This window comes from Podarcis melisellensis, assembly GCF_964234715.1.
Source record: "Podarcis melisellensis genome assembly, chromosome: 12".
Classification (NCBI taxonomy): Eukaryota; Metazoa; Chordata; class Lepidosauria; order Squamata; family Lacertidae; genus Podarcis; species Podarcis melisellensis.
This window is the reverse complement of record NC_138544.1, coordinates 2,983,718-2,996,838: the sequence shown is the minus strand read 5'-3', so window position 1 is coordinate 2,996,838 and position 13,121 is coordinate 2,983,718. Positions and strand designations below refer to the sequence as shown.

Sequence of the window (13,121 nt, the reverse complement as noted above, 5' to 3'; positions counted from 1 at the left end):
CCTCTTTATCATGAGCAGACAGGACTGGCCTGTCATGAGGCAAGGTGAGGTGACTGGCTCGGGGCAGCAGGATCCACCGGGGCTGCAGATTCAGCCTCCAAGGAAGGCCTCACCCGCTGCCTCTGCTGTGCACTCCTCTTCAACCATCAGGTAAGGTTGATTTGACCTCCCTCTGTACCCAAAGTAGAGGTTCACTCGTCCCTCATTCCCTGGTGTGTGGGGCGCCATTTTGTGGTTCACCTCAGGTGCCAAAATGTTTTGGGCCAGCCCTGTAAGTAGCGACTCTGGATGAGGATGTGGCCCCTATTCTCACAGAGACATGTATGGGGCTTAGATGAGCATCACCATGCAGACGCTCACCCAAATCTGCTTCTGTGCCAGGGCTGGCCCCATAAATTTTGCTTCCTGAGGTGAAGGACAAGGTGTTGCTCTACCCATTCTACGTGCAGAAGCTGACCAGAGAAGCAGCTGACCCTTACTTGGACACTGGTGTCAGGAGAGCACCCTCTGCTGCATGAGAGGCCAAAAGGCATGACAAGCCATATGGCACTGATAGATCTGTCCTCTGAATAACTAACAAATGTTCCATTTTCTCGCCATCTGCTGCCTGAGGTGCCACCTCACTCTGCCTAATGGCAGGCCCAGCTCTATTATGTATGCACGTCTCCCTTTTCTCAAAGTGATACGCAGCTTTGACCTTGTATTGTTCACAGTAAATCAATTCAAGACTCAATGGATGCAGCGAGATGAAAATTAGGTATTTCCTGACTACTAAGATGCTGTAAGTGATGATGCACAAAGCATTTCTCATGTGCTTCAAATGGGACTTGAATGGAAGATATATTGGTGTACTAGATGATATACTATAATTGCACAATTCTAGATCCAGGGACTGGGGATAGGTAGAAATCTGATTCTAGAAGCTTTCAAGATTCATTGTTTGTAGCAAAAACAACATAAAATTAGCCAAACCATGTATCAAATTGGTGTTTGTTTGTTTTTTAAAAAATAGCTGTGTTTAATTCTTTTTTATAGAAACTACCTAGGTGTAAGACATGTATTCATTACATTTTTCTCTACTTTTCTGTGCATAAAGGAAACCGCCCCCTGGCAAGGCATCAAAATCCATTTATCGCTTAACATCAGTGGAGACAAACAATCTATGCATTTTAATGGAGTTTTGCCACCAGTTTTGGATCCCGGATACTGAAAAGACAGAAGAGTTCAGTCTGTCTTACTCCCGTACAATTCCAACTGAAACGGAACAGTGCTTATCAAACCCTTTATTTGTACTAACATTTAGTTTTGCAAGAGAGTCTTACACACGTTAGCAAATTATGCTGTGCCATAGAGAAATTCTTATTGCTCAAATGGGAAATCCCAAATAGAACTTGTGGGACACAGATTAACGACAAAAAAGTGAAAGTGTATGCGTGCATATATGTAGAATCCAAACTAGATGTGGTATATAATGCAGAAACAGGTATATGAGCAGTCATATTTCACTATGCCATTCATTATCAAAATATTTAAAAGTAAATCTAACAACAACAGCTGAAAGAAATGGGCCTTGTTACTTGAATATGCCTGCAATCCTATGCATGTCTACTCAAAAGTCAGTCCTCTATTGAATTCAATGGGATCTGTTCTCAGGAAAATGAATATAGCATTGAGGCCTATAACATCCCCCTGGTTATCTGCAGACTGGTCATATTTTAATGCTAAAATATATATATTCAGCCAGTCCTTAGATATTAAAAATACTCGTTTTAATGAGAGTTTGTTTTGTCCCAAGAACACCTGGATTCACTATTAAGTAAGAACCTATGAAAATAGTGATGAATGTTATTTTATTTAAAACAAGAAAATTAGACATTATCTTTGGTCCTAAGAATTCTATATCCTAGAAAGTCAGGTGCTGGAACAACAACAAAACCCCAAAAAGCAGAGGAAGTGAAAAATATTGGGGAACTAAAATATGAAATGAGTTTTCAGTAGGAAAAAAAAATCACAAATTCATGGTGATTTAAGATTATTATAAAACTTTTTAAGTGCTACCCCAACAGTGAAATTTTTATAAAGTTCACAAAAATTTTTACTACACATTTTAACAAGAACGAGGAGGTGCAAAAAGAAAAGACAATGCTCACTTGTCCCACCTAAAATATTTTCTCACAGAGAAATGTAAATCATAGAAAAATTAGAGCAATGTTAACAACAGCTGACATTGAAGAGGTAGGTGGCAGCTTTTGTGCTATTGCCTGTACGGAACTTCTAGGTCTCAAAAATGAAATGCTTGTCAGGAAATGCAAAGGGTCTTGCACTGCTGCCGTCACCATGTACTGTGTATCTAAAAACACCTTTGGTGCAGGAATTAATACGAGATTCCAGTGTAGGAATCATTGCACATGACCAGCATATATGTGGTTTTTTTACGCTGCATAATGTTCTGGTGCACACATGGAAGACATCTCAACTACCTGCAAAACTTAACTGCTTTCATTCAACTGGTACAGTTGGTGCATGTGTGCTGTGGAAGTTGAGAAAGAAATACTGCTACTAATAATTTTATTATTTATACTCCGTCCACCTGGAAACATGCATGTAGGACAGTCTAATGTGCAATGTATAGAGGTATGGCAAGGAAGCTATGGTCTCCCCGCCCCCCGACAATAATTCACATAACATGCACATGTTATTTATGTTTTAGTACCTGTGTGTAAACAACCCCTCTTGAAGAGGAACTGGTCTCCACACACAACAATTAGATCAATGTTGTGATTTTTGCCTCAGGCTTGTTGGTATTCCAACTCATTTTGGATGCGCTCACAAGACTGAGTTCTGTACCAACTTTATATAAGAGGTTTGTAATGTAAATCACAAGCGGGAGAAAGGCACTGTATCAATTCATCCTTATTGCAATAAGCAGAGCCTTACTCCAGTGGTGTGGGAGAAAGTGGGGAGTGGCTCCCCTAAATGCCACTGACATAGAAGCCCAAACTAACGTGGGAACAGATGCCACTCAGCTATTTATACAATGGCACTGGCCTAGGTTCCCTGAAGGAAAAACGCTGGTGCAGCCAGGGGGGGGGGGTACAGAAGAGCCATTGTAGCTCCAAATCCCCAATGAGAGTGGAAGGAGGGTGGCACATTGCAAATGAACTGTTGTGAACAATAACTTTGTCCAGTAACCTGGAAGAGTAATCTTAAGGCCCAGGGCCTAACCAAGTACTATGCAGAACAAATGTGATTTCTTCATGTATTTAATCTTTTTAGGAAATAAATCCACAATTTGATAAAACAGAAGTAGTAAGGAATTAAATTATATATCTGTGTGTGTGTGTGTTCCAGTTCAGAAGTGGAATGGTCTACCTCGGGAGGTTGTGGATTCTCCTTCCTTGGAGGTTTTTAAGGAGAGGTTGGGTGACCATCTGTCCTGGATGCTTTAGCTGAGATTCCTGCATCGCAGGGGGTTGGACTAGATGACCCTTGGGGTCCCTTCCAACTCTAGAATTATATGATTCTATGATAAATGATTTTAAAGGCTGTGAGTTTAGGTGGATTTTTAAATATAAAACATGAGATACCTCAGTGGATCTAATCAAATCAGAAGCCAAAGTAAATTTAATTGAAACGCGGCCTGAGGAATTGTATGATGGAATGAAGGTAGGTGGGTCAGAATCAGTGCATATTTTTGAACACCATTACAGTAATGTAAGTTCAAAGAAAATGGCTTGAGTCTGCTTACTATTATGACGGTTGTTCTACTTTTAATAACAGAGAGACAATTTTAAGCTACTGTACATGAAGCGTTCTCATTTATGGACCGTGTTGCATCACAACATGAGACACGTACGTTATTTTGCATTGAATGGGTCCTACAAGGGCCAAGTGGCTCAAGAAAAACTATCCATAGTTTGTTAATTTCCCTCTCACTTTCAATGCAAATTTGTTGTCATGATATTATATGAGTTTGGGGCTTGATGAGGGATAGCAGAACAATGAAAGCTATCTGTTGAAACACCTTCCATGTGTAACAGGAAAAAGGTAATTTCAATTTCAAAATCAGCTTGGCTGCTGATTTGGGGCTGCACTGCAGAAGGTGAAAATGAATCCACAAGTTCACAAGACTAATAGTACTTTCACATATAATCACTGGATTGGTCTGAAATTCTTGCATTATCAGTGCATTTGTGAGTAAAATTTTGGTGATCAAGTACAGGTGATTAATCCTAAACCCCTGCTTTCCTAATATAATTGCTGTGTATTAATTGGTGTTTTATTCAAGAAAAAAATCATTGTAGGGCTGTAACTAATTCTCTCTCCACTACTCACACCAGTAAATTAGAACTCAATAGGAACTTCTCCTGCACACACTTCATTTATTAAATGGGAGCTTAGCAAAAGTATTAATTCCTACAGGGCTTGTGCAGGAGAATTGTGTGCCCATATTCAGACTATTTCAGCCATATTGCAACCTTTGCATTTCCTCACTGTTTAAATTTATACTAATTGTCTAAATGCCATCAAGGCAGTGAACTGGGAATGTGTTTTGTTTTTTAAAAGCACCCCTCCTCATTTAAAGCTTTTTAGTCAAACCTTTAAAACTCATAATTTTTTATAACTCTAGAGAAAATATTGGAGCCAGAAGACAAGACCTCCCCCCCCCCCCATGCCATCCACACCTTTGGTGAGCATTTCAGAGACAGTCTAGTGAGTTCCCAGCAGTAGTGGTCAGGTGGCAGTGCGTGCTGTAGGCATGTTCTTTTGCTAAGCTGACCAGGGCTGATCACATTCTCTGCAACCTGTTTTATTTTCTGAGAAATATCTTAAGCAGAATCTCCACATTTTCCCCAAGTGCCTTTTTCTTCTCATTTGTATAAGAAAACCCGGACCAATGCATAGGGAGTTTTTCTTAAAATCTTATGACAGACAAGCTTAGGAGACAGCGAAATATCTTGTGTCACCTCTCTCCATCTCAAATGATCCATGTGACATGAAGTAGTTCAATATCTGGTCTTCTTGATCTCACAAAAGCTCTTAAAAATATCACAAATGTTTACAAAATATAGGCTGTAATCCAATATAGTTTGTAAAGAAAATAAATGAATGCAACAACAATTTCTTGCTTGCTGGATGCTGTCTTTTCTTTCCATATCACGTCTTTGATAAAGACAGAAGAAGTCCTAAGCAAACTGGATGAAATCAACTCGCACATACAGAAGGAAAAATGCGCATGTTGGTATGTTGCAGCTGCTCTCATCTGTTTCTATAGCGGCCAGCAATGTCACCTGCATTTCTGGTGCCACAAGAGGTCTCTTTTGGTAGTCATGCCGAGGCTTGAATGTATTCAACTTTTGGTGCTGCTACCCTGAGATATTCTGGATTCTCAGCTGCAGGAAGCTTAGAGATGCCATTGGCTTTGTTCTCCTTGGGCAAGAAGTCTTGCTGATAATCAGGATTGTCCAGATTTATTTGGTGGTTGGTTGTCTGATCCCAGTAGGGCAAGCTGTTGAAAACTGTGTTAGCAAACGGAGAGAGGCTTGTGTTGAGATATTCAGGGTTGTCCAGTCCCGTACTGCGGGAATTCTGATGGTTTGAATCAGCCACAGACTTAGGCTCAATAGTAAGAGAGAGATTGTTGTAGACTGGATTTTGCACAACAGAAGCAGGTGGTGTTTTGGTCACTAGCTGGTTCACGTATTCTGAAAATGGTTGCAAGAGAATTAAGATTGGCAAATGCATGACTTAACATTATCTTCAGTCAAATAAGGAAATAATTTCAAAGAACTAGATATGCCCTTCAGTAGGTGAAAGGCGGACAGAACATTCTGGAGCGTAACCAGAGCTAATCATGTTCATTTAGGAGCATGAGGGGAAATTAATCCAGGGACAAGAAAACAAAATTTTCCTGTGGGTATTGCAGTTCTCATGACAAAGTATTTTAGGGAACAAAATGATTCTGTGGCCAAATTGTGATTCAACAGGATTGACCTAAATCAGTTTGCATATAACTGAGCTGTGAGCTCTTTGGCTACTCCTAAAATCCTCTCCCTTGGAACTTAATAAGATACTTTTAATATGCTTTTTGGGTTTTGTTTAATATGTACAATGTACTCTCATTGCAGCTTTTGGTTCCTTTATTTTATTCACATTAGTTTTCCCCCCTTCCATATAAGCTGTGCACATTTAATATGCCTTTTTAGCATACAACTGTGTGCACATCAAAATTCCCGTTAGGCACATGAACTTATGATGTCAAAGACCAATTCTAGGCATTGTTGGGCAGTCAGAAGCAACATGCCTGTAATCGCAGATATATCTACCCCCTGCTTGCTTGCCAATAGGTTTGGTAGGTCTCGTGCTTTTTTGAGTTTTTTTGCTAAGGCTTCTGAGCCTTTATTTCTTTGTTTTTCTTATTTTAATGCAAGTGGCCTGAGATTTACTGTTGCTTATAAATTGACAAAGTAGAATAACATTTAAGCAATCTCCCTCTTGCATCTCAAAGGCAACCTGCTCAGATGCTGTGTGTTGGAACATAACATGTTGATCCAGTGACCAAGATATCTGTGTTACTACTCCTCATAACTGCCTATGCACTGATTTACAGTTCAAAGCAAGAAAATCACAGAACTAACTATATGGGGAATGGCAAAAAGAAACACGAGAAAAGTTGTGTGAATTTTGTCATGATTCTCTGCATATACAACAGGAAAACAGATGCCCTCTCTAAAGACTAAAGCTGCTTGCCTGAGAATTAACACAAAGATTTGGCGATCTCTGTGTACTCACCAGGAGCAGGTAGGAAGCTGTCATCCAGGCTGTCATTCAGGCATGTCTCAGTTGGATCTGAACTATATCGCTGGATAAAGCTGTCTTCTCTCACTGGAAAGCCCTGCTGGTTAAGGGAAAGCATTGATTAAAACAAGGTGTATGGCACACTGCTTCCAATAGCACAACACAGCCACCCCAAATCTAAAGATAAACCTCGATGACCTGTGTTTGTTTTAAGCACTCAGTGATATGGAAAAAGCTGTGGAACAGTCTCACAGTTTCTGCCTGTGGCCCTGAATTATTCAGACTTACCCCATTTCTATCAATACAGGTTACAGTTGTAGAATTATTGCTGGTAGCACTCTAAAATAGAAGAAGAGGAAAAAAGTTTCATTGTTTTTGATTTAACGGAAGAAACATACTAGATTACCCGAGTGCATTTCATACTTATAAAAACTGTTTTGAAAACATTAACGTTTATTTTGGCAAAAGAACTGAACCAGGAAAGTTGATGCCATAATGCATTTAAAGTGTTACTGCATTTGTTGGTTTTGTTGCTGCTGCTGCAACAACAGACTAGCATGGCTACCATCCTGGACTCCTCTCAATATGGAAGCTTTTTGGAAATAATTCCATACCAATGAACTTAAGAGAGGTGTCCGTGAGTTTGATGGGCTGCTGAAAAATCCCTGGTGTGGAATGAGGTATTCATCTGCATCCACAATGTCCTCCATGTCCTCCTCTTCCATCAGGCTTCGGTAGAATTTTGAGTCTGTTGGGCTTGGTAAGTGCATTCTTTCATCACCCTGTCAGGAGGCAAACCACAATGAGAACTTGTGATTTTGGGTTAATCATAGGTAGACATTTATCATTTCTCCCAACAGCTCATGCCATAAAATACAAATTCAAACTGAGACCAAGAATGGCAAAGTTCTGTCTTCATGGCAGCTGCTTCACTATAGCACTAGATCTAGCTAGTCCAGCATCCTATTTCCAAAGTGGTTCACTTCGCAGAAGTCTTAATGATGATGCTTGTGGGCCTTTGCCCTTGTTCTTCCCCAGGCAGCTCTTTTTCAGTGTGCCAACAACAGTCCAGGTGTCTGAAGTTGGGTTGTGTAGAACCCACCTTAGGAAGTTTCACTAGTCTTACTAGACTTCTTTATGCTTCCCTTCAAATACTTCAGAGATTTTGCCAGAGCTGAAACCTCTAAATTTACACTGAAATTTGGGTTCATGCAAAATTTGGTGCTGAGTGAGGACAGTCATAATTTTTGCTACACAACACAGCCCCCTTCGGAGGCAGGGGGCTGCTTAGCACGTCCTTCCATTATTGGAAGAGCTGCAAAAACTGCCTCCTGCCTTCTGTTAGCAGAGATGTCCACTGGATCACTGCTAATGGAAAATCACAAAAGCATTCTGTCTGGTTGATGAATAGTTCAAGAGCTAATATGGATTACAAATACATCAAAATAATGTTACCAGATTATATAACTTGTGTTTAATTTACCAACTGAGACATTGAAATTTTTGTTTTTAGCTTTATAGAAAACAGCAACAACTGTTTTACACCACTTCAGCCACTTTAAAATAAAATAATTTTATTATGCTAAAATAATCTTAACATGCATTTCTTTCTTATTGCTTTCCTTAACAAAGTAGTCACCACATTACTATGGTCAATACCTGTATAACCAGGTAGCGCTGGGGGTCCCGAGCCATTTTGGAGAATTCTGCTATCAGCTCCCGGAATTTGGGGCGACTCTCTGCATCAATCATCCAACCTTAAGATAGAAAAGAGAGAAAGATGGAGGGAGGAAGGGGAGAGAGTTCAAAGTGACACTTGAAAATCCAGGAACATCTGCTAGTAAAAATGTAAACTATAAAAGGAACCAGAAACGTCTGATTCCCTTGCATAATACTGAACACTAAACGATCCCTAGAATTGGGAAACCACCATTGCTTCTTTACTCCAAAAAATCCTAGGTCTATAACCTGATATCTGTAACACGGGGCGGGGGGGGGGGTATTTTGTCTGCAATCTCCATCTGAAAACAGAATCCACAAGCACAATACTGTCATAATTTCTGGTTTTGTTTTTTGGTACACCTACTTTGTTTATTATCTTGTCTGATTAAGAGTCCTGGAGAACTTAAAGGTCTGCCATACCTTTGTGAACACTTGGGTTGCTTTCAGTAAATGTACTTTCCTGGTGTGAATTTAGCTTTAGCTTTGTAATTTACAGCAGATCTGTCATAAATTCAAAATGAAGTATTTAATGCCACCTAGTGGATGATTTTATGTACCTTTTCTGAAACTGAAAAAGAACACTTCTGCCAGGTTCCTTATATACTGTTTAAGGAGGGAGAAAAGATTCATACTTAAGTAGGATTGGGGTGCCAACTTGAATAAAATATTGTGGGGACCCAGGTAAGCCCCACCCAGCATAATCCATCGTACCTGTATGCCATAATCATCACAATTATAACAAATAAAGGCTTGACATATCTCGCTTTGCATGTCATGAGTCTATCTCATTTGTTAGTTTCACCTTTTAAGCTGAATTACTGAAATAAATGAACTTTTCCACGATACTCTAATTTTTTGAGTTTCACCTGTATATGGGGCTATTCCACAACACTGGCATGTGAATTGTAACTGGAGTCATATTTCCCAGTGAATGGCAATCTTAAGCATATTGTTTTAAAAAGGTATACTGTAATCGCCTTTCTTACTCAATGAACCATACTATCCATACTAACACATACAAGGAAACAGAATCAGAAGAATCTTCATTTGCACCAGCCACTAGCCATAGCAATAGCAATAAAATAAAATACGATGTACTGAGACAGAGGTAGATACTTAACTATACAAAATATGTTTTGGAGGTTTACATCAATAATCAAATAATAGATCTTATTCTAATTGTCCCTGCTAATTTTTTTTACGGTTTTTGCTGTCACCTGGGTATCTTGATCTGCTGGAACAGGCATGTCCAGCCTCCAGTAGGCTGTGGCCTACTATGCAATATCAAAAACTGGCAGTGATTTACCACACTATCTCATTGTCATTCTCCAACTTAAACATATTACATTTGGCTGGGGAAACCCAGTAGGATGGGCGGGGTATAAATAATACAGTGCACGCTAGAAGCACATGAGCCACTGACTCAATACTGCCATCTCCACATGGACATAACTTGTTTTTCCAGCAGATTTTTTTGAAATCGACCCTCAGGTACATCTGAAGGCAGTATATTCAATCTTGCATAAGTAGAAAATAATCATACCATGGACAAAATTTCCTTATTGTGACCAAATCATTCTGTCACACAGTATCATATAAAGGTAAAGGGACCCCTGACCATTAGGTCCAGTTGTGGCCGACTGTGGGGTTGCGGCGCTCATCTCGCTTTATTGGCCAAGGGAGCCGGTGTACAGCTTCCAGGTCATGTGGCCAGCATGACTAAGCCACTTCTGGTGAACCAGAGCAGTGCACAGAAAATGCCGTTTACCTTCCTGCCGGAGCGGTACCTATTTATCAACTTGCACTGCTTGCTTTCGAACTGCTAGGTTGGCAGGAGCTGGGACCAAACAATGGGAGCTCAATGGCCGACCTTCCGATCGGCAAGCCCTAGGCTCTGTGGTCTAACACACAGTGCCACCCGCACCCCCAATATCATATAGGCACTGTCTAATTAAATTCTTTGCTTTACTGAAGCCCAGTGTTAATAACTGTTGTGGTGATAAAACAGAAAAGTAAAACTATTGGTTGACAATTTTACTCCAAGTGCTCTCATGACAATCTAAGGGTAATAGACCAGTGGGGTTTAAATTTAGCCTAAGCCAATAGTTAAATGCCCTACACCAAATCTAATTCAACAGAGAGGAGATTAGCCTCCTAGACCAATGAAGCATTTGGAACACAGGATGGAACAGGGGGGAAAATGCCTTAGGAACTTAGATTGAACAGCTTCTGTAGATCCAGTGTGAGCGCCTGTCCAAATCTGAGCCCCACATAATAACTGTGCTGGGGTTTAGCTTTAAACACTTCAAGTGCTCATGGTATGAGATTGCCACCTTTTGTATGGAAGAAGCGTGTCAGAATTTTGGTGCTTTGAGACACTTTTTCCTTTGTATATTTCTGACCCTGTTGACTGAAAAGTAAGGCCAAGGTGTTTAAAGACTTTAACTTGTTTGATCAACTGATTATCCATATACCATCTGTGGGCCCTATAGTTTCTTGAAAACAGCATGACTTTGGTTTTCTTGTAATTCATAGCCAGCTGTTTTCTTTGTCAGTATATTGCGAATGCCCTCATCAATCTTTTTAGGCCCACTTTCGTTTGAGATAGAAGTACCGCATCATCTGTGTATAATAATATAGAGATGGCTTTTGTGGCCAATTTAGGGGCATGATATTCTGGGGATGTTAAATTCTGGACAATATCATTTATATATAAACAGTGCAGGTGCTAGGATACAACCTTGCTTAACTCCCTTTGTGGCTGGTACGGATCCTGTGAGCTGCCCATTTGTAGAGCAACACATTTTCAGCACAGTGTTTATATAGACATTTAATCAAGGAATTGACTTACATTTGACCATGATCATATAGACATCAATTGTACAAATGGGAGGCTGAGGCAACCGCTCTCCTTTCTCCAAGACAGAGGAAATTTCACTGGCTGGGATACAATCATATGGTTTTGATCCAAATGTCATCAATTCCCAAACTGTGACACCTGAAATGTCATAGCAAACCAGAATGTTAAAGACTTATCCTATAGGGAAGAATACTCCTAGTTCGCCTGCAGATGTGCAGTTGCTGTCTGGGGGCGTGAAAGGACTGCAGAGAGGACTGCAGGACTATGACCCTGGGCAGGGAGGCAGCACTGAAAACATCTACTGCCCCATCTAGAGCTACACCAGCTGCTGGGGCAGCACTTCGGGGGCAGAATGAGGGCATGGGTCAGCCCCCCATGGTAAAATTGTTTTAATGGGAATGTGGTTTTTAACTTAGGTGTTTTAAAGCTTGGTGTTGTTTTATTTGAGAGTTTTTTTAATTTGTGCTGGCTGCTTAAATGTGTGAGGGGCGGATCCAAGGGAAGCCCACCCTCAACTCCATTGGCTCCGCCCCCTGCACAGCCCAAGTCCCAGCCTGCATCCCCATTCGCCAAAGCAGGGGGCAGGCATAGGATCTGGTTCCTGATAGGCGGAGGGGGCTTATGCCAGGAAGGGCACAGCTGGGCTTAATTAATTTGTTTTCAGGGGAGAGGGAAAGGCCTGCCCTGGGAGTGGGCCCTAGCCAACAGAATTGCTGGGGCACATTCCACTAGGGAGGATGAACTGAGACACCCAGTCTCAGTGATCACAGGTGGGAGGAGGAGTTGCTTGAGGGACGGATCATGTCATTACTAAGCAGGCAAGTTTTGTTGCTGTCTGGTATCAATAAGGGTGTCCCACATGACCTTAAAGTGGCACTGTGTAAGGCCAGGTCAAGCCCACTGCCATTCATGACATGCTGGTGGATGGAGGTTGTGACCTGCCATGCGTAACAGAGACTTGACAGGACATGGCAGCTGGGTTGCAGTGATTTTTAGGAAGTCATTAGTTTTCATCAGGCACAGGGGCGATAGGGGCAGTAAAGGATTCCTACTGATGTACCAACTTCCCAGCTGCACCAAGGATTCCCTGCCAGAGCTGCTTCAGGCCATGGTGGATGTTCTCCTGGAGACACCTAGTTTGGTGATCCTATGTGATTTTAGCATCCATACCAATGCAACCTTAACCTTACAAGGGGCCATTTGGGACTTTGTAGAAAGCATGGCCTCCATAGGGCTGTCCCTGAATAACTCTGGCTGTACTCATAGCTGTGGACAAGCCTTAGATCTGGTGTTTACTTCTATGGATGTTGGTTATTTGACATAAAGTTCCAGTGGAAAAAAATAAGTGCAACGATTAGATCACTTCCTGATGCAACTAGACTTCTCCACAACCTTTACTCTCTGTATGGAGGTAGGACCAATTTGGGTCTGCCCCCAACACTTAGTGGATCGACACTTAGTGGATTCCAGAGAATGGTAGGGGATGTATTATCCCAGGTTGATGCCCTTTCAGCTGATTCCCTGGTGGCCTGCTGGAAGGCAGAGTTAACCAGGGCTATCAAATGTATGGTTCCAAAGCACCCTCATTGATTGCATGGAGCTCAGATGGTTCTGTGGTTTTTCTTGGAGCTGAGGGCAATGAAACAATCGCTGAGATTGTTACAGCACCAGGGGCGAAGAATTCATTCCAAATCAGACTGAACATGGGTTAGTGCTCAATGTCCAGTCTACCAAGTGATGG

General features: G+C 41.2%; 1 protein-coding gene across 2 annotated transcripts in view; it reads right to left on the bottom strand.

Annotated features, from left to right (window-relative positions):
- Positions 1-987: 987 nt before the first annotated feature.
- Positions 988-13,121, bottom strand: part of EGFR (epidermal growth factor receptor) — a 146,485-nt gene continuing 134,351 nt past the window's right edge. Inside the window, exons 23-28 of one of the 2 annotated variants that reach the window (XM_081931013.1) lie at positions 11,372-11,518; positions 8,458-8,555; positions 7,413-7,580; positions 7,087-7,137; positions 6,793-6,898; positions 988-5,705 (exon numbers count right to left, since the gene is read on the bottom strand). In XM_081931013.1, coding sequence (XP_081787139.1) covers positions 5,329-5,705; positions 6,793-6,898; positions 7,087-7,137; positions 7,413-7,580; positions 8,458-8,555; positions 11,372-11,518 — 947 coding nt within the window. In that variant the 3' untranslated portion in view covers positions 988-5,328. The remainder of the gene's footprint in view (positions 5,706-6,792; positions 6,899-7,086; positions 7,138-7,412; positions 7,581-8,457; positions 8,556-11,371; positions 11,519-13,121) is intronic. The other variant, XM_081931014.1, reaches the window with a different exon arrangement.